Source organism: Alosa pseudoharengus, unplaced genomic scaffold (genome assembly GCF_046254945.1).
Source record: "Alosa pseudoharengus isolate Yale_2024_CS ecotype anadromous, Long Island Sound unplaced genomic scaffold, YU_APseudo_1.1 YU_APseudo_1.1_scf_21, whole genome shotgun sequence".
Lineage (NCBI taxonomy): Eukaryota > Metazoa > Chordata > Actinopteri > Clupeiformes > Clupeidae > Alosa > Alosa pseudoharengus.
The window spans coordinates 35,300,953-35,323,207 of record NW_027468674.1 but is presented as its reverse complement, the minus strand read 5'-3'; the positions used below and the strand labels follow the sequence as shown (position 1 = coordinate 35,323,207).

The 22,255-nt window shown below is 38.9% G+C and overlaps 1 protein-coding gene and 1 long non-coding RNA gene across 2 annotated transcripts in view; one reads left to right on the top strand and one right to left on the bottom strand.

Annotated features, from left to right (window-relative positions):
* Nucleotides 1–7,905, top strand: part of LOC143138209 (uncharacterized) — a 34,453-nt gene extending 26,548 nt beyond the window's left edge. Inside the window, exon 4 of the long non-coding RNA XR_012990162.1 lies at nt 6,734–7,905. This is a non-coding gene — a long non-coding RNA (uncharacterized LOC143138209). The remainder of the gene's footprint in view (nt 1–6,733) is intronic.
* The window catches only part of acadsb (acyl-CoA dehydrogenase short/branched chain), a 111,793-nt gene that overhangs the window by 24,601 nt on the left and 64,937 nt on the right, over nt 1–22,255 (bottom strand). Inside the window, exons 5-7 of the mRNA XM_076298712.1 lie at nt 18,853–19,023; nt 1,658–1,783; nt 463–555 (exon numbers count right to left, since the gene is read on the bottom strand). Coding sequence (XP_076154827.1) covers nt 463–555; nt 1,658–1,783; nt 18,853–19,023 — 390 coding nt within the window. The remainder of the gene's footprint in view (nt 1–462; nt 556–1,657; nt 1,784–18,852; nt 19,024–22,255) is intronic.

Genomic DNA, 22,255 nt, shown 5'->3' with positions numbered 1-22,255 from the left:
AGAAGAGTTTGACTCCTTTTAAGACGTCTCATCCTGAAAACAAGCAAATTCGTCTGCCAGTGCATTAAGCACATTTGTCCTAAAACAAGCAAATTTGTCTGCCAGTGTGTTAAGTTTCAATTTCAATTTAATTTCACTTATAGAGCGCCAAAACATTACACATGTCTCATGTCATATGTAAATTAAATTAAATTAAGTAAATTTGTCAAGATAAGTCAACGTCTTAAGTAAAAATGATCTTTCGAGAGAGTGCTAGGTAAGTCTCATCATACTAAAAACAATCCCAAATAGATTGTTTGATCTTAATAAAGGATTAATAACACTTAATAAAAATTTAAAAAAAATGTTTGCAGTGTAAGCAGTTTTTGCAGTATATAGTTTATACAGAAAATATACATACAAGTGTAACCATGAACCAGTTATAGCTCGAAGAGCAGCCAGTATGAAAAGAAAATGTATTACCTGAGCGGCAATGCCAATCCTTCCTTCATTGAGCATTCCAATCGCATATTTATAACCATGGCCAATGTGTCCCAAAATATTCTTCTCAGGAACCTAAACACACAGTGTACTATTATATATGTATTTGCATATTTACATATTTACATTGTAGGCACTGACAATGACAGGGTATCTGCACATTTTTGAAGTACAAATTTAATTACTTTTAAGACCTTTTTTAAGACCTCCAAGGGTAAAAAAATAATACCAATCGCAGAAATCGTCATTATCGTGGGATAGGCAGGTAAAGTGAAACAACTGCCAAACCTGAAGAAATGTTTGGAGTACGCCTTATGTTGAAAATGTTTTGTAAAAGTTTAGAAAAACTAAACACATTATATTTTTGTATAGTTGACTTCTTAATGTCAGAAATGTAAATTCAAATTGAAAGCGTACCTGAAAAAAAAACCAAACATTTACAGTAGGCCTACATTAGCCAAATGCTGCATTCCAGACAACTCGGAAGTCAGATATTTCCTAGTTGGAATCTTCGAATTTCATTCCAGACAAACTTGGGTAAAAGTACAATGGAACGGCACTTGACGTCGGATTTCCCACTTCTGAACTCGGGATAAGTCGATCTACCCCAACTAAACAACGGTTGATCCTGGAAGCAGGCTTCACAATTAGATAAGCAGTTTCTGCAGTGTAAATGTGTTCTATTAAAGCTACAGCAACACTTTCTACTGATAATGAAAATGAGAAAAATCCATATGCAGTTACTTAGTCTTTAGTTTTTTATGCCTAATTTTATGCATAAGTTGGAATGTTTAGCAAATTGTCTGGCTGGGCTTTATACGATGATGGGCAAATGTGCCTCATCAGTCATCACCTGAATGTACGAGCGCAATGCATCCAAAAACTGGAAATACTTTGTAGGTGTGCAATTACTGTAACTGAAAACTAACAGGGGAGGGAAAGTAATAAATGAGAGCAGATGACACTTTCCAAATTTGCTCATGCTCGATCACCATTTCCTTTTTATGGCCGTTAGGCAGGGAAGGGAATAGCCAAATTTAAAAAGCCTGGTACATCTCCTAATCACTTCGACATATCTTATTTCAAAGCCAACAAGAAAATAATGATTTCCTGATGATGACCCTTTAACATTAACCAATGCTGCTGACAATGCTTAAGTAAGTAACTGCAGACCTACCTTGACATTATCAAAGTTAAGTGGGCATGTGGAGGAGGCACGCAGACCAAGCTTGTTCTCCTTTTTGCCAATATGAAGTCCTTCTGTTTCCCGATCCACTATGAAACAAGTAATGCCCTTGTAACCCTGTAGATGAAAAAAAATCTAATGGGTTAACTACAACAAAAGTCATTTGGAAATTGCTATTGTAATTTCCAACTGTGCTCCCCTGAGGTTTTATTAACATAATCATAATTGCATTGCATGTAAATGCAATGGTCTATTATCGCTGTTCTTCTTATAATTGCATTGCATGTAAATACAATGGACTATTATCACTGTTCTTCTTCTTATTATTGTCTATTTTTATTCTTCTTCCGACCAAGTTTGACGTTTAATGACACTAAAACCACTGAACCGTTTGACGTCATTCAAACACTCTTACAAAGGTCTTGTACAATGTATTTTTTACATTTGTGAACTTTATACTTTTTGAGATATTTACGATAAAAGAGCAACAAATTCCCACTCAGTTTCTGAAGTTAACATTGACCGCTGTGGCGGCAACTTTTAGCATTATGACGTGACCTGCAGCTGAAAGCAATCAGCCACTGCAATCAAAGATCCTTAAAGGAACCGTATGTAAGAAATGTATTTCAATTAATCATAAAATGGCCCTGATATGTCACTAGACATTAAGAAATCATGTTCTTTTCCAATACTTATATTACTGAGAACAGTAGTCCGGCCAGGATATTGTCATTTAAAAAGTGAAGTTGCAGCCCTCAACTGATGTTGATGTTGTGTTTTGTCATGTCATGTTGTGTTTTGGCCTGATGCGCCACCCTCCACCTATCTACTAATCACAAAGTCAATAATGTTTCGGCATCTGGGTTGGGAACCTCGAGTCAGGGGGGAGGGGGAAGGGATACAGCGCTCTACAGTAATTTGAAACTGATTGCAGTACCAGTTTTTGCCACAATCTTACATATGGTTCCTTTAAGCTCCGCTTTAACCCTCTCTGCTGCAATCTCTCTACCACTGGAGATGTGAGTCTTCTGAACGTTCGTCTTATCATCTGCCGTGATCCCACTTTAGCCTACTTGCTCGTAACTGACTGTCCTTCTCTACTTACAGACAAGGTTAAGTGGTCCGATTTTTGGCATTTGACTCATTTATGTCGTCAAACATTATGTTGTATGAAATGATAGGTCACAAATAGCCAAACTAACGTTATCAGCGTTAATAGGCCTAGCAGCTACTGTATGTCGTCAACTTTAAAGTGACTGGTTAGCCGTAGGTTTCGATAACGTTAGCTAACGACAATCAAACCTAACATTGCTCCCTGCTAATCACTGACGTTAACGTTACATTTGCTCACTAACCAGCATTAACGTTAACGTTAACCAGATACAGTAGTGTAGCCTAATCATATTGTACAGATACTATCTGGCTCTTGATTAACCCTTACAAGCCCGACCATTCTAATTTCGTTAAAATTTTAACGATGACCAATCATCTAATATCTCAGCTGTCCAATGACTGATTTTATTTCTGAAATCTTCCCCGTAATGCTGACAACATAAGCTTCAATTTGATATGATTGGTTAAGGGGTTTATGGCGCGAAATGTTTTGGATACTTGAAGATGAGTCTTGAAAAAATATTTTCACTTGAGTCAGTGCATTTCACGTGGACAGCCGGATGCCACCTGCACTTAAGTTGGAGTTTGCCTCGACTGGAAACCACAAAGCTGGATAAACTGAGGTAATATTGTTTTTACATCGGTTCTAGTTATGGTTTATCTTAATTTGAAGTCCTTAAATCATGTTATTTGACAGTAATATGCTTTCTCATCAGCGTCAACATTATGGCTTAGCGGGGGGCTAGTGCATCGTCACGTAACTTTAGCTAACTGTATAATTCTGAACTGCTTGCAATATTATCGTTTGCTTTTGATGTCAGTTATTTTCATTTGACAGTTTCATTTAAAAACCTGTTAGTATATAACCTGTAGGTAAGTTTGTTATCTAGTACCAATTTGCTTGTTAGGTAAGCCTTATATTGGCAAGACAGTATAGCAAACCAAAGCTGAATAAATCAATGGGCGCCGCGTTTCTAAGTTGCGTTCTCTTACATGAAATAAGTTGAGCGATATTTTTACTCCTCTCAATATGTAACGTTAGTTGTAGAAAATAAGATGTAAAATCACATATTCTGTCAGAAATGTAATTAACTTATTGCCTTTCCTCCGGTTGTTATCTGTAGTGCAGTCTGTAGTGAACTATTTTAGCTTGCTAACTTCTAAATGACAAACATCAGACGTGCTTGTCTCAACATTTTCTAAGATGGCATGACTTGAAATAGATGAAGCACAACTCCTCAATATTTAGTTATAGAAAACATGATGTGAAATCACATATTCTGTCAGAAATGTCATTATTGCATTTCAGCAGTTTGTTACTAGGTGAAATGTAATCTGTCTTTATCTTGATGCCAGCCAGGCAATCAGATTTAGGGTAGCTAAACCCATGTGTAATACAATGACTTTTCATAGGCCTACTTAGAAATATTTCGAGTATATTCTGGGGATGCTTCAATAGTTTAGGCTACCTCTTCTTTTGTGTGCATACATGCACAAATCTGTAGTTTTGTCATTTTATTTTTTACATTAATAAAAGGTATTTGTATGATTTCGCTCTTGTTTCAGATGGAGGATGACAAGACCTACACAGACCTTCTCGCAAGCCTGAAGAGGTAGCTGACTGCTCATGAGCTTGCGCTCACAATGCTGAAGACCATGAGGGGATGGAGGAAGAAGGTATAGATTTATGTGCCATGTGTAGGATGGTGCAGACTAAAAAACTGTGTGAAATAGACTTGTTATGTTCTTTTTTACTCACATTGTTGTCCCAGGCATATGTGGTTTTACCGGAGGGAATGGGAGCTTGTGCTTAGTAGGCCATCATATGCAAACAGTGCAGGGGCATGGGACAAAGACCCCAGAAGAGTTTCACAGGTTTCTGGGATTGATCATTTACATGGGGTTCACTTCCCTCCCTAATATCCATTGCTACTGGGGAACCAAGTCTTGGCAGGGATCAGGGGACATTGACCAAATGATGAATACATATTGTGTACTCCAAAAAACGCAGAATACCAGAAAGCACTTTTTCTCCATTGACATTGCCGTTGTCAGTAGCTTCTTGTTATTTCAAGTTTGACAATGCAATGCAGAATCTGGTGTTGAACCTAGGTTTGGTAGCTACAACCAGAAAGAATTTGGAGGAAATCTATCACAACAGCTGGTAGGCATTTCCGTTGAAATTTCAGCCTCACCTTCAGCTGCTCCAACTACTACTCTGTCGTCTTCCCATCAAGTACATATTCCTGTACAGCAGGAGCTTGTTATAAAACAACGTACATAATAAAACTAAAGTAGCTTGTATGGCCCTGGAGTGTAACGGTAGGCGAATTTGTTTTATTTATAAACAAATTGCTGTCAGATTTGGCATTCTGCAAAAAGGGATGCGTTTAGTAATGAGTCATAGCTCTTCTGTGTTCAACCTTCAGGTTCCCCACCCCACCTTTCCCTATCCTCCTCTGTAAGTGTGTGTGTATATGTGTGTATGTGTTTATTCTCCACAGGCTTGTTCTAAGTATGTAATCCACTTTCAAATGTTTAGAACACATTGAGTTTTGAGTGATGTTGATTGTATTCCTAGCTTTTCATGAATAATAATACATTTTATATATGTATATCATTTTCATATTATACTGATTTATATAAGGAAGTTGTATTTGTTGAATCAAATGTATTTTATGTCTCTTTTCCGAAATGGTCTTCAATGAATACAGTATACTTACTTCCTGTATTACTGGTAAGGTACAGTATGTTTTTTTTAAATGTCATTTTATTGACTGTAGCATTTGCTTAAATACAAATAAATGGTTTATTCTTATAGACCAAATACATCTAAACCATTGTTTCTGACTTGATTATTAGTTTTTATGCATACTTTTATGTTGTTGGTGAGAAAGTGAATGTGAATTCTGTCAACATTCTAAATCCCGTTTCCTGCATTTTTTTACACTGATCACTAAAAATATCATAACTTTTGAAAGGTTAATGATATTCCAATACAGTTTTTTGTGTTAAATAGCCCACAACTTGCTGAACATTTCATACACTCTATATTTTTCTCTATCTTGTAGAGAAATATGATGAAAATTCATTTTTATGTGAATGAAATTAAATTTTGACAAATTCCGGATATACATTTGGAGAGGATTTTCAAATACTGTTCATTACTATATCAACATTACCATATGTATTTTACATAATTTCATAGAACTGATCCTTCTGATTACAATGGTATGTATATCCCATTGATGGTATGTATTATACTCAAGAAATAAGGTTTTTTGTGTGAGGAGGTCATCCAGCACCAAAAATGGAATGTTCGGCACGGGCACGAAAGGGTTAAATACACCTGTGGAAAGGGACCTGATAAAAGCCATACTGTTTGGAAACAGACCATATGACCAAAATATTGTTAAAACATAGTACAGAAGTTGAGGTATAACGTTTGTGTCGTCAACATAGGCTACAGAGTATGTTTACTTGGCCTAGGCTAACGTTACTGATTTCTGCATTATTTTGGCCTAAAATTGAAAGTGTAGCCTGGAACACGAATCAAGCTTCCCAGTTGTAGTACATCCGAGTAGGCCTACATCGTAATCTGTAGAAAAAATGTGAATGACAGACCTAGCAAGCTGTATAAGCTATAGTTGGTCATCAAGATACATAATATCAGAATGGTCCATCCTTAAGACTCAGTTTCTGATCATCAACAGCAACAACACACCCTTTGCCTACAAAGTGTTCTAAGCTGTTTACTTTAAACTGAAATGAATAAAACACAAAATGTTGCTTTGTTTGCAACAAAATACTATAGGCTAGTATATTTAACTACCATTACAGATTTATGGTGCAACAACCTCACTTAAATATCTAAGTTGTATTGTACACAAGTGAACAATTGTACACATTCTTTGTTTTTGGTATAACTCTAACTTGTTTGCTTTTGTCTTTTAGGTTCCAGACCAGACCAGTGTGGTGATGACCGTGTATTACATTACGTGTGTGCCTGTCTGTGCGCACATCCTGCCAACCATACGTCGCTGACATTAACAACATTCATTCCTAAAAACATGTGACCATATACCTTTGAACTATACTGAGACGTAGATCTGAGAGCTACGCCGAGACATTTTGAGTATTATATTGTTACAGGAGGACTATAGTGACAACTATATGAAGCATGCACACATTTGAATCATACCTGTGCTGTGACATCTGTGAAACTTAGCTGTGCTATTAGACCTCTGTTTTAAGACCAGGGGCCGTATTCACAAAGCCTTTTATCTTACCACTAGGAGTACTCCTAAATCGCACTAAAAGGTTTTAGCTAGGAGTTTTCTCTTAAAAGTTATTCACAAAGCTTTTCAGACCTACTCTTAGTAAGGAAAAATGACAACTCCTAAACTAAGAGTGAGTCTTCGTTGCTATGGATTAGGGATCGACCGATATATCGGCCCGATATTTGCGTTTTTTACGTGTATCGGCATCGGCCAATAAGCGGCTGCGTTCGCCGATAGTTTTTTCCCCGCATTATTTACATACAGGCGTCCACAGGCAGCTCTGTGTTGCTGGAGATGCTGCAATTCACGTGCAGACTGCCCCCCCTTTATTTAATGCTTAATGCCTCGTTTATAAAACTGCTTGCCATTGTATTTAGGTAGCTGCAAATAGCTAAGTTGTAGGCTAGGCTATCCATATGCATGCGGTAGCTAGCTGTTACAAACACTGATCATATGATTAAGTAATGCTAACGTTGTTCAGTGGTATTTGTGGGAGTTTTATTCAGCGACCACCTGGCTGAGTGTTGGACGTGTGTGGTGTGTGTGTGTGTGTGTCTCCCTCCCTGAATGCCCCTCTTCTATAAAACTGCTTGCCATTGTATTTAGGGAGCTGCAAATAGCTAAGTTGTAGGCTATCCGTATGCATGGGGTAGCGGTAGCTGTTATGAACACTGGTCAATCATATGATTAAGTAATGCCGACGTTGTTCCGAGATATTTGTGGGAGTTTTATTCAGCGACCACCTGGCTGAGTTTTGGACGCGTGTGGTGTGTGTGTGTGTGCGTCTCCCTCCCCCTCTCCCTTCGAGCAGGCGGAGTTGCCATCACAGTGATATCAGAGCTTTAATAATGAGAGACGTGTTATATGTAGTTGAATATTAATTCGTGTTAACGTTTATCATGTACCAGACATACCGTGTATGCCTTACTTGTTTAGAGCCGTTTGCTAACGTTATCATTATCAATCCAGTTCAATAGTGGTTCGTCAGCTACTAAACAGAAGTTTGTGTGTGCGTCTGGTCTGTCTGGGACACACGCATCACAGCGATATGAGAGTGCTGCGCTACCTGAAGGAGAGATTTTAAAACTGAGAGATATGTTTTTATACCTTTTGACGTTGATGCCGTTTAGAACAGAAACATTTGACACCACGTTATTTTCCTCTGCTGATTTATGTTCTGTGGTTGACAAATCTGGCAGCTTTTTTTAGAAAAATATAGACATAGAAAAATTGAAACCATGCAGTCTTAAATTACAAATCAAGCACTTTATTTCAATAGCTAATTTTCAGGCTTATTGTTTTCTTAAATTATTTAAATGTGTTGACAAAGGACATTTTGTGATGACCTGAATTATGTCTTATAATGTGTCAGCAAGCAATGCATCATCAAAGCTGTGTTCCAAGATGTTGATGAAAGCATTTTGCACAGTTAACCATATTCAGTGCACCCATCCATAAGTTCAATGTTCCTTTTTTAAATTGAGACTTATAACTTTTGTTATCATCATTTGTGTAATTATGTGTCATTTGTATGATGTAAATTGAGGGTCCAAATATCGGCTCAAGAAAATCGGCAGCCTGTTTCGGTCATCGGCTTAGGCTGATGGAAAAATAAATCGGTATCGGCACTAAAAAATCCATATCAGTCGATCCCTACTATGGATGACGTCATTACTCATGCACAAGCTTGACTGAAGTGGCCACCTTGATTGGCTGATGATTGTAACACGGGAATGATTCCAAACACCTCCCTTACGATGACGAGTGACAGGTGACAGGTCTGAGAATGCGTGCGCTACACAAGTAGTGCGAAGGACGGAAGATGATGAATAACTGAATAAAAAGGCCTAGCCTAAATGAATAAAGAGTAAGGCAAAACAAATAGCCTAGTAGCCTAGCCTAATAAAACATAGGCCTATGGATTGATGCAGTAGACGAGGCTATCTTTGCAACATTATTAAATTAATCTGTCACCATATGCCTACGTTTGCAAAGAGGAGAACATTTGAATTTAATTCACAATGAAACGTTACATTTAATTTACATGTTGACAATGAGTAGTTTTGGTTGTTGTTGGTGACGTTATAGCATCCCTTTTATGCATACAATGCAAAATTGTTCCCTCGCGATTGGAAGCTCCTGTTGCGCATACCCATTTCAAAACATCGCAACGTGAAATGCCACAAAAAGCTGTTTGTGAATAGGTCTTAGTGAGTTAGGAGTCCTCTCGACTTCTTTTAGGCTGTCCCAGACTTAGGTGCTACTTTTAGGTCTAAAATGCTTCGTGAATTACTTTTAGTGAAAAAAATTAGGAGTCCTAAAGTTAGGAGTGACACGCCCATTATTTTTAGGAGTTGCTCCTAAATTCGCCACTTAGGAGCTACTTTTAGCCTTAAAATTTTTTGTGAATACGGCCCCTGAGCTGTGCTGTGTGAAAATTAAGATTCTAACCTAAGTTCTGTCTAAAACTGATCATCTGAAGGGCTGAATCTTATTCTTCAGTCTATATCACCACCAAATGTGACCTATTACTATTAACTGAGACCTCTAGCTCTTGCTGCCAGTTCAGAGTTACCACTGATAAATAGAACTGTCTTAGGATAATATGATTGGCATTATCAAGTGTATATATATACACAACTGTTATTTTACTTCAAGCTTACATTGGTAAGTGTTCATTAGTGTATACTGAGTATCATTCTGCTGTATTAAAACAAAGAATTTTGATCAATATTGAATTGACCATTTATTTTTACTGACTGTCATACAGTAGCTCCTGAGTATAAGTCGCATTAGTCAAATATTAGTCATATATAAGTCGCACCGGACTATAAGTCGCATTTATTTAGAAATGTATTTCACAAAATCCAAAACCAAAAACAGAGACTATGTAACTGGATTATTGAGGCCAAAAAGATTAATGTTAATGAAGACGAAGGAGTGAAGGCAGCCAAAAGGAGGGCAGGAAGGTCATTGCAAAGCAAAAGATTCACTGAAAGAAAATACCATGTGGTACACCAAAATGTATCTAAAATGTGGAGAACACAATGCAATCAAGCATTTTGGGTGATGTGGAGTCACAGGCTGGCAGCAGATTAAATGCTCACAAGAGAGAAAAAGATGCCTTAGACGTGACTGAAGCAAGCCAGGCGATAGGCCTATAGGCCCGACGGTAATTGTAAAGCAATTTACAAAAGATTCACTGAACAAAAATGCTGATATGATACATTAAATTTTTGCTAAGAATGTGGAGAATGCAATGCAATCAAGCATTTTGGGCGATGTGGAGTCACAAGCTGGCAGCAGATTAAATGCTCACGATAGAGAAAAAGACGGTTTTAAAAGGACGTGACCAAAGCTGAGGCAAGCCAGGCAATAGGCATATAGGCCCGACGGTAATTGTAAAGCAATTTACAAAAGATCCACTGAACAAAAATGCTTATATGGTACATGAAAATTTAGCTAAAAATGTGGAGAATGCAATGCAATCAAGCATTTTGGACGATATAGCGTATTGACACAAGCTGGCAGCAGAACAAATGCTCGCCGAGTGAGCGAGAGAAAAAAAGATGCGCATTTAAAACCAGGGCCTAAATTTCAGCGCGGGATTGCGCATAAATTATTACTAAGTATTGAGCATACTAATAAAAGTCCCGTAACGCTAGCCATCATAATGCGAGAAATTCCCACACATTTTACAGCGCTGTCTGACGTTAATCTAATAATGGAGCGGCCTGGAAGCGGACCAACTCTGACTTCAATTGAACCCCATGCAGAGACACACACACGCGCGCGCAGGACCACATTGGGGGTGCCTCTCTCTCTTTGCTCTCTCTCTCTCTCTCAGCAGGATTTGTCACCGCTAAAGTCAAATTATAGCCTATTACGTGCTTCTACATCAACCGCTATCGACAGGAAAGGAAAACAAACGTTTAGCGATCAGGAACCGCAAACACAGAAGCATCCCGACAAACACAGGACGTCCCCCGGACCTTATGCCGACATTCACGACGTCCCCGATTGGTCCCGAACGTCATGTTCTCTAGCGGACGTTCCGGTGACCTTATTGACGTCCGGAGCAAGTTATCGTTTGGTTATTGCGTGACGTCCGGTGCAGGACTTTCTGGGGACGTCACCGTCAGGTCCCTTCGGATGACATTTGCATTTGGTCATTTCAAATACCTTCTAAGGACCCGACAATAACGTTATACCGGGGACATGGGGGGGACATTTGTTTATTCACACATGGCAGCGGAGTTGAGAGCGCTCTGGCTACCGCCTGCAGGACGGCGACATCACATCCATGCACGACTTCACGTTACACGTCTGGGGATGACTAAAGTAGGCTATCTATGTATCTAGTCTGTTAGTCTCTCTAGCAGTAGCTGCATTAGCCTACCGTAGTCTAAGGCAAGATATCATACAGTTTATGAAGTTGTGCGTCTATTTGCTCATAGACGCACAACTTCATAAACTGGGAAAAGGGTTGTTAACGTTAAACTCAAAATGTAGGCCTATGTGCTACATAATTCAGCATGTCTGCATATGTATAACGTTACAAACTAGGGAAGGGATTTTATCAAATTCATGTTAGCTGATGTGATGCTTGGTGTAACGTTAGTAACGTTAGCAAAGTCGCTGTCTAGCTTAGCCTACAATGTGCATTTCTTCAGATAACTGTCATTATGTGATGCATGTAACATGCTCTAAATAGGCAGTGGTTTATTTAACGTAGTCACGTACTTATTATCTGTTTTATTTTCAGAAACACACACACGGCCGAATTGGGACTGAATCGACTTTTGGAGCTGAATACGATGCAATAAAACTAGAGAAATGTTAAAAACAGACCACGTAGCATTTGTTTAGGGTTGTCTAGCAACAGAAGTGACTACTTAATTTGTAAAGCAAAACGATCTAGCTCTACATTGCAGAAGAATTAAGGATACTGCTTCTTCATGACTTGTTTTAAAATGTCATTGTAATTTATTTGATGCATGCTTGCGTTTAAAAGTGTCACGCATAGCTGTCCCCGATGTTACAGCAGCTCCTTGTGGAAACAGCAAAGAGTGAACATATCTGATGAGATTTCTGACGAGGAGCAAGCTCTCTGCCTCACCAGAGCCTTACTGTTTATTAATAAAACAATGATATAGAATAGAAACATCTGGAATCTATTTATTTCATCTTAAAGTTGGCTACAAAGAGCATTCAGAGAAAACTATACATTTTTCTTTATCTGCAATGTTCCAGGAAGATAGGCTTACATTTATAGGCTGTCCCTGTTTGATCACAGGTCCAAGAAAACGAGTGGATATAACGTCAATGCATTCTGTCAATGCATTCTACATGTTTCATGTACTTTATTTCATGTTGAGTTTTGCTTCCCAGCATGCATTGCGATTCATTTAGTATTTTTGCCTATTATTAGTTTTTAATATTTTGAAACAATATGGTTTGAACAATGTATCTTAGGCTAGCCTAGGCCTACTCTGATGATGTTTTGAACAATATGCTACGGGATATACCCATTAAAACGTTGTATTACTTTATTAAGAAAATGACACCGTAGATGTGAAAGCAGCACATCCTAGCCCAGTATAAATGTCCATGTCTACTCATCATTAGTGTAATGCATTTGGAGGACGTGATTTCATATATGCGTGAAAATATGAGGTGAGCGAAGTTGATTGTGTAGTTGTAGAACAAGTCGTTAGTGCGTGTTCATGTTCCTTCTCTCCTAGCAACGCTGAGACTTACAGGATAAATAGCCTACCATACTAAATCGCGCTTCATGTTTTTTTTTTACCATCGCGGAAATATAAACGTCGCGCGCATAACGTCGCGGTGACCATTACAGGACGTCCTCTCGTCTCGTGGACGTCTTTTAGACCTCCTGAACAGAGGTCCGCGGGACGTAAAGGGAACCCTACACAATGTCGAGGAGGTGACGTTCGCCAGGGGACCTTTAGGGGATGTCGCCAGGACTTTATTTTGTTTACTGGGATGACAGCCTATAATATAACGCGAGAGAACATGGATGTGTTCTCCATTTGAGGAACGTTATAATCGATTGCGGACGTGAACAGACAGCTACAGACACGGAGCGCATAGTAGGCCTACTTTCACTTTCTGTGCGTATTCACGTGAAAGATAATTAGTAGCAAAACAGCAATCAAATATTACATGGCAGTGAGTTTTGTTTTCAAATGTTTTCATGCATGTCCAGATAACGGGTGAGGAATGTTTAGGGGACAGACTATCGTGAATCCTGAATTTATGGCTGGGCAAAGCACAGCACCTTTATTTGGACCATGGCTTGTAGCCTATTCGAGTCAGCTATAGGCCTTCATTTCTTGCGTTTTACTGTGAGACATAGGCCTATACTTTTCGTTTGGAGCAGCATACCGGTAGGCTATCAATGGCATTGGGTCACTATTAAGTTTCATGTATGAAAGAGTGTCGGGATGTCCATCCGCTTATTGCGAGATAAGGCATCCGCTTTCATTCATTCATTCATGGAACGTGTGCTGTGCTGCAAGGGAAACCTTATTCCGTATGGACCCTTTCAACAAGGTAAACAAAAACAATGCTTGAACATTCTATTTGGGCCCCAATCTACTTCCTCTGCATTAACCCTCTATACCCCAGTGGAATTCTACAACAATGCCCCAGATTCCTGGGAATTCTAAGAAAAAAGGGCAATTTGAGAAACATTTCAAATAACCAAGAATAACTAAAAATCTAATGAAAAGTGTCAATTGTAAGTTTCTTTCAGTTTAAAGATTAGAAATTGCTCTTTCAAATGATATATGATCCATTAAGAATTATATATTCATGTTTCCCATAGACGGCCATAGGCCTACTCACTTACAGTCTCAAAGTCTTTCACTAACAAAAAGTTATAAATATGGTTCACATATTTCTGTATTAGAAGCTGGGAAACAAGATACTATATGAGTACTGATTTCATTGAAATAGACTGGCATATCTTGCACTTATTTGGGATTTAGCTGGACAGTAAGCCTTAGGCTACAGCTAAAAAATGATGAGGATATGAACTAACGTAGGCCAGAAGCATAGCGCATGAAATCGTGACTCATTTGATAAGCATGTCACCAAGAACAGGGACTGTTAAACCTGACATGGATTTACGTTTTGTTTTACATGCACATCATGTTATATAATTTATCTAAACTTGATCAGTTGATGATAATGAACCTGTTGCACTCGTTCACTAACCTTCAACCTATCCTGTGCTAACGTTAACATTACGAGTCTCAGACTAACGTTACATCAGTGAAGGTAGCAAATTAGCAGGCTTTTTTGCAATCACAAAGATGACGAGACATTGGCCTACTTGTATACAAATACATTTTCCAAACATCCATAAGCAGAAAACACAACGGTGGTTCCCGCTTTGGTTATTAGTCAACATAAAAACTCATTGAGAGAGACATACATAATAGTAGCAATAACTATCTGTAAGTGGGATTTGATAATGTTAGCTTTACTGTACATGCCAGAAAGGGGTAATGTTAATGTTATGTGTTAAGATATAACTGCAAATAAACCTGGCATGGGTTTATCATAAACTTTATTGTTAATTAGGCCATGACCCATCACTGAATTATGCCTATATTTTGCTGGTGCTAGCTAAACTCAAACTCAAACTTTCACAGTGACAGCCATACGATTTTTTTTATGCCAGAGAGGCAGCTAAGTCAGTCATGATAAACGGGAGGATGCTAACGTTAAATATATTACACTTTCATGTTTTTATTTTGTCATTTTCTTACATCAATATGATCGTCACTTACATCAAAACATGGTGGATGCACATCAATACTATCTCATCTAATGAGAAAAGACGCGGACGCTTGTTAGAAGCCATAACTCCAGAGGCACCGTAAGTCCTCAGCCGGTCAGTCAACAGGCTAAACTCAAAAATACCGGAGAAATGTCAATAGCGACATAGCCATTTAAGTGTGTCAAAATAAAAGTCTGGTGTTTATGTACCCACTAACGCTGTATTATTTCATGTATGAAGGTTATACTGTAGCAGATGTCTCTTTAAGAATTGCGGCCGGCCACGGCCGTCGACGGCCGTTACGGGCTATAGAGCAGGGATGTCAAAGTCAAATACATTAGAGGGCCAAAAAAACAAATTTGCTACAAGCCGAGGGCCGGACTGTTCAATGTTTATTAAAACATATTAAAATGACTGCACGTAACCTATGGAACCAAGACGTGTACTGTATTTCATTTAATGATTAAATGAATAATGACTGTGACGGAAGTGCGGGCAAAGTTTGCACAGAAATGTACGATTTTTCCCATCCTCACCGACCTTGTCATAAAACTTGTTTAAATGATCATACGATGCCTCCTTGCTGCTTTTTCGTCTACATCAGCCTTTCTCAAACTTCTTTGACATGAGGCCCAGTCAAGGCATACTTTGGGGTCATAGGGCCCACCTACATGAACCCACCCCCTCCTCCCACCCCCCATCAAATTATCATAATGATATCACAATTATTATTATTTTTATACAATATTGCTATACATGCACTTCAAAACAGTCAATGTTTAAAGTCCTAAGATTGTTCACAAAAGTTTGTGAAAACATGCACATCAGAGTACTGCTTTACTAATGTAAAATATAATTAGGCCTACAATAGTTTAATTGTTTTTGCATTGTTGAGGCTTGCATGAGAAATACTTCTCAAAACAACAGCAGTTATATGGGTGCCGTTGTTTTGGGATGTTTCCCTCATGCAAGCATCATGCACTGATAGAATATTTATATGCTATTTAATTACATTTAATTTGAATGCCTGAAGGTAAGGATTCAGGAAACACAATACCAGCTTTTGAGAATGGTAAATGGCGGATCAGATCATGCGTAAATCACTGATCTGGAGATCTTTAACTATCTTTAACTAAGACTAATTAATAGCTTTTGTCTGACTTTAATACTTAATGCCAAACAGTGTTTTATATAGTCTGTGCTCTGTTTTTTATGGAAGTTGCATAAATCCACGTCGTTCTATTAAATGTCGTTTCATAATTAAATAGCCTTCCAATAGCCAACGTGCACACGCATGCATTGAATAAACGCTCATACCACGACTTAATTCTATGCCTCTATGTTTGATGACACCAAACAAGTATTTCCTACTAATTGCAGAAATGTTTGTTTTCTTTTTCTGTCCGCGGCTCCTTGATCAATTGCGCAGCAAATTATCAGACGATGGCCCGGGAATAATTTCACTCTGCAGACCATTGTCCACATTGCGGACCGCGGCCCATAGTTTGACAAATGGTGACCTGCATGCTGCCATATTAAGGCCTTTTTACGGTGTGTTTTTGCCGGGTTTTCGCGTGGAAGGCTCTGTAGAAATCTGGCACCCTATTCAACGAAGTTAAACTGAAAGAGCGTGCCGTTCACAGACACCAGAATGAACGAGTTCACAGTAACGTTCATCAGGCAGTAATACAGTACGTTCAGTTCACGTTCGCTCAAAATATGAACGAGTTCATGAACTTTCGTTCAGGCACAACACTGGGGAGGGGGGTAGCTGAAAGTTGACATCTGCCCTGACTGAATACTGATGAATAATGAAGCCGAGGCCCACTTGCGGCGCCGCAGTGAGTTCGTGGGCTACCGTTGCATTGTGGGGAATGGAGTATTGGTGCGTGCAAAACAGCAGCCGGCGGCTGTGGCTGCGGGCCGGTTCTAATACTAATCAAATAGCATCCCGGGGGCCGTAGATAATTCATTCGCGGGCCGGATCTGGCCCGCGGGCCTTGACTTTGACATGTCTGGTATAGAGGATAACATATGGAATGTTAAAAAGGAAGTCTTGTGGGGCCAACTATGATGCTGATAATGAAAATTCCATGAAAGGGTCTATAGCCAAAGAGGTCTAAGATAGCCTAAATTTAGTTATTTTTTAAATTATGCATGATTTACTTTTTATAAAATTCGTAGGCTGATGCCTGGCAGCAACAATTGTGTTTAAATGTAGGTTAACCTGGGGCTGCATGCTACTGGTAGCTTGAGAGCAATGTGTTGGAGACTCATGGTGTAGGACAATGACTTTGTTGGCAACAATATTAAACCAACCAACAATATAAATTATTAAGAAGAGCTATTTTATGAGTTAAATTGAAACAAAATTATACTGGCTTTTATTTGTCCGAATCTGAGGCCCAGCTATAAATAGAATCCCGGCAGTAATTTGAGGATTTAAAGGAGAAGTTCGGTGTGAAATTGACCTTAGCTGTACTGAAAGATGTTGCCGAGTACTTACATGTGTCCAATAGGCACCTTCGCTCACCCCCTAGCATTCCGAATTACGCCGTTTTTAGCCAAGTAGCTGTGGGGGGCATAGCGTAGCCTATGCAGCTAAATCACTATTTTTACACAATTAAAAAGGTTCCAAGACCCTCAGAAGTCTACCAATGCAGTGTGGAGTTACTTGGAACCTTTTTAATGGTGTAAAAATAGCGATTTAGTTGCATAGGCTACGCTATGCCCCCACAGCTACTCGGCTAAAAACGGCGTAATTTGGAATGCTAGGGGGTGAGCGAAGGTGCCTATTGGACACATGTGAGTACTCGGCAACATCTTTCAGTACAGCTATGGTCAATTTCACACCGAACTTCTCCTTTAAGTATGCACGTGTGTTTCACGACTTGTGCATTTGAGAGCGCTCTCTCAAGGCTGTAGACGATAATATTTCATGTAGGGTTCATGTCAGTTAATATAAATTAACATTTAAAAACTTGTTCAATTATATCATTTTTTTCATATATAAGTCGCACCTGATTATAAGTCGCAGGACCAGCCAAACTATGAAAAAAAGTGCGACTTATAGTCCGGAAAATACGGTATATGGAACTTGTATACTTGTGAATCATATTTGTCAACCATTCATACCTTTGAATCATACCGGTGCTGTAACATCTGTGAAACTTAGCTGTGCTGTTAGACCTGTTTTTAGACCTGAGCTGTGCTGTGTGAAAATTAAGATTCTAACCAAAGTTCTGTCTAAAACTGATCATCTGAAGGGCAGACTCTTTTATTCTTCAGTATATATCACCATCAAATTTGACCTATTATCATTAACTGAGGCCTCAGTTGCTGCTAGTTCAGAATTAAAACTTATAAATAGATCTGTCTTAAGATAACATGATTGGCATCATCAAGTTCTGTAAGAATGCAAATATAGTAGACATCTTGTTTCTCCCTTATCATTATTATTGGTTAACTTTAAAATTGGTTTCAACAACTTTGATTTTTTGACTTCAAGCTTGCATTGGTTGTTAAATGTTCATTACTGTGTTCTGAGTATTATTCTGCTGTTTCTACAGTACTGTATTAAAACAAATGTTGATCAATATTGAATTGACAATTTATTTGTACTGACTGTCATATACTCTCAGCTAACATCTAACCAAGTAAGTGGTTTTCAAGAATACTATAAGTCTATGTAATCTGAATAATCATACTGTACTGTAAGTAATGTTATACACAGCAGTTTTTACATTTACGTGCAATGGTAATTCCGTGGAATTACATTTTCTAGTTCCAACTATGATCCCCTGAGGTTATATTAACATAATCAAACACACTAATGGCAGTGTTCTACTGTCCACTAATATTCCTGATACATGTTTGTAAGACAGTGTTTAAACATGTCTCTTTTATAACCCCTTTCTCCTCTTAGGAAAATAATTCAGTTTCTACTTACAAGAACAAAAGATACAAATGCAAAACCAACTTACAGCAGAGGGATCTACGTTGGCCATCACCAGGAACACCCCAGCATGCTCTGCATTACTGATCCACATCTTTGAGCCATTAATAATGTAATAATCTTTGCACTTTTCTGCACGAGTCTTGAGGGAGAAAGCATCACTTCCAGATTCTGCCTCTGATAAACAGAAACTACCCACCTGTAGGTTAGAAAGTCAGATTTGTAAACAGTATTTACACTTGTTTGTTCTTATGGGAAAAGAAAAAGAGGGTAATGAAACAAGATTAAATATTACATTACAAACAGAACTTTTAATGACATTTTGAGTCTGTTAAGAGGTAAAAAAAGGCACATTTAGATGATGCCCCCAAACCTAGCATTGTACCTTGACTGGGAGTACTGGCCATTAGCTGCAGCTACTCCAGTTTGGTAGCACTGAATTTGGTCGGTTTTTTTTCCTATCGACAGTTTTCGGTGATGTCTAGCGATCAAGATACATGCAAAAATTGGCCATATTTCTCCTTTAAGGGCTGCCCACTGCTCCAGATGTGTATGTGTGCTCCTAGTGTGGGTGTGCTCCTAGTGAGCTCACTGCTCTGAGTGTGTGTATGACTACCCCACAGGTGGGTAAAATGCAGAGAACAAATTTCCAGTTGGAACCTCCAGTATAACTTAACTTATTGTACAGCTAAGACCAGAGAAATAGCCATTGTTTGTGTTGCCAGATGGTGGCGCTATGTCAGACATGCTTTTTGGGAATGGGATTATCATCATTATGATAATAATCAATAAATTTGAAATAATTTCCTGTTGGTCAACGTCGGTTAACGTCGGTTCTCGTGCATCCCCAGGTAAGTGAGAAACGTGTGACGTTAAGCAACGGACTGAAACACGGAACAACGGAAACCCTGATATATAAACACGGAACTTGTCGCCGTGCTAAGAAAATATTTTTTTCCCCCTCAATGCTTTCATATATGTACGGAGCCCTCCGGGTGACATGGGGGAAAAAAACATGGGTTAAAAAAAAAAAAAAAAAAGTAATGGGGAAAAAAAACATGAAGAAGAAAAAAAAACCGATGCACTTTTGCGGGATCTCATTGCGGGATCTCGCAAATACGTCCTTTGTTTTTAAATGAGCAGGCTCTACCGTTGTAACGTGAAAGTTATTAGCCACATGGTGGTTCAAGTTTCTGCCTGAAATTGCACTGTGCCTATTTATGAGGGCATTGTTCCCACCTCTTTTGGGGCCTACCATAAAATGTTGGACCTCTATAGAAAGCTGAGAACCTGTAGTTTTTGTAGGAAACAAGTCAAACTAACTGTGTGATGTACTGGCACAGAGTTACAGAGGCTAGAATATAGTTTTTTCTTTCTGCCGGATTACAAGCATCTCTGAACTGACCACATTTCAGCCCTCTAGGTCACTTGATATCACTTAGAAACACAACTGAGCCCTAGCACCAGGTCTTGTGAAGCTGGGTGCAAAAGTAGATCAATATAGAATAAAAATATGAGTGCTTTAGACCATTATTTACCAAGGTATGCTCATGCGTTTTGTAAAATGCCTATTGAAATTCCCCATAGGACTTTTGGTTATCCAAAATGCATACTGACAAATCAAATGCTTACTGCACATTAACCCCTTTGTGTAGAAGCATAATCCTGGTCTCAAATAAAAGGTAACACTTTGAGGTTTCTTGTGGACTATTTAGATTGCATAGCAGGTGTTCTAATATTGTATGGTATGGTAAATATGGAATAACTACAATTATTAGAATTATTGTTCTCGGTTAACCATTTCTTGCCTTGTTTAGCTGTATGTTTAGGATCATTGTGTGGTTTAATGGTCCAATACCGCCTATTGGGGCAGGTCTCTCGGCAGACGGCCTGGTTTTCTCCTCCAAAATTCTCAATTTGCCCCTTGTTTTACTGTTACAGTACTGTACTGTACCATTTACTTTGAGAAGTTCATCAGGTCCTATTGTCTGAAAAACACCCAAAACTAATACATTTCTATAGCTATTCTCCCCATTGTTGGTGGTGTTTTGGTGGTTGAAATGTTCACTTCATCTCAAAATGGATCAGTTGGTCATCTTGGATGCTGATCATGGATCACTCTTCTCCAAACATGCACAACTCAGCTAAACCTTTATAAGGGCACACCTGGACAAAGAATGTAGCTTTCGCTGATTTTTTTTTGACCCAGGGACATGGCCTGAGATTGGCATAAAAAAAGAAGCATTCAATTCTAATGACACCATGTCCACTTCAATTCACCCTTCGCTAAGTCCCACCCTCCTTAGTTACTGTTGCTATGCCTGACAAGCTTTAGCACCCTGCACTTCTATTACATAGGGGGAGAACCGGGACTTTTCAATGAAATGTCATTTACAAACACATCGTACCACACTGAAAGCTAATATTTTGTCACTAACAACCTACATCTGTCCTCTGTCAAATACAGTTGGAATTTATTTCAGCTCTGAACAAAACCGTTCATGAGTTATTTAAGCAGAAGTCGAATGTGCATTTTGTTTCATTCGACTCTCCTGGCCAGAATGAATGGAACAGGCATGGGGGAACGAAAGAAACATACCATTTAAGCTATGTACTTCCCACAACGTCAATATTTGATACCCTATCATGAATGGTACTTCAAATAGGTGTTATTTTAAATAGATTGCTGATGGGCTATACGTCTTGGTGAACGTCTGTTAACAACTTCTTGCCATCATCGTGAAGCATGTATCTCGCGGTTATGAAAATATCATGCAATATGCCATTTTTTATAGTTAGAACAATATGTGTTCCCAATGATATCATGTTTCTATAGTGTAACATGTTAATTCACTGTGTCTTTACGTGGGTTAGGGCACCACACATCCAAATAAGTGCCCTTCATGACCCACAGGCCTTCAGTCTCCACAGGTTAACATGGCAAAACTCGAAAAGCTTGTCAGACCTCCCGTGCCTAGTGACTGGTGGCTAAGCCACGATTGGCCTGTGGCGGTTTTCGGGTGTGGCTTAGCGAAGGGTGAATTGTGGGGGTTAGAAAAGTATTCTTTTGGGATATTTTTCAATCAGGGGGACCTGGTGACCTTCTCAAAGTAAACGGTAACACTAAAGCAAGAGGCTACACTGAGATTCTGATCAAAAGATCAGGCAGTGTGCAAAGAGACCTGCCCCTGTAAGGCCCGTCTTTTGCCCAAACCTAATGCATTTCTAAAGAATGCCTTTTGCATTCAATTTACATGTGTAGATGCCTGTGTTTGATCTGTATTGTCTTAGCTGGCCATGGCCAAAGATCCCCAACACCCGTTCATGCATAAAGTGACCATTTGCTCCTTGTTCTGGCCCCTCTACTGAGAGATAACTCAGTCCTGGGCCTACTTGATGTCTTGTGGTGAGATAGGCCAACCTCATTATCA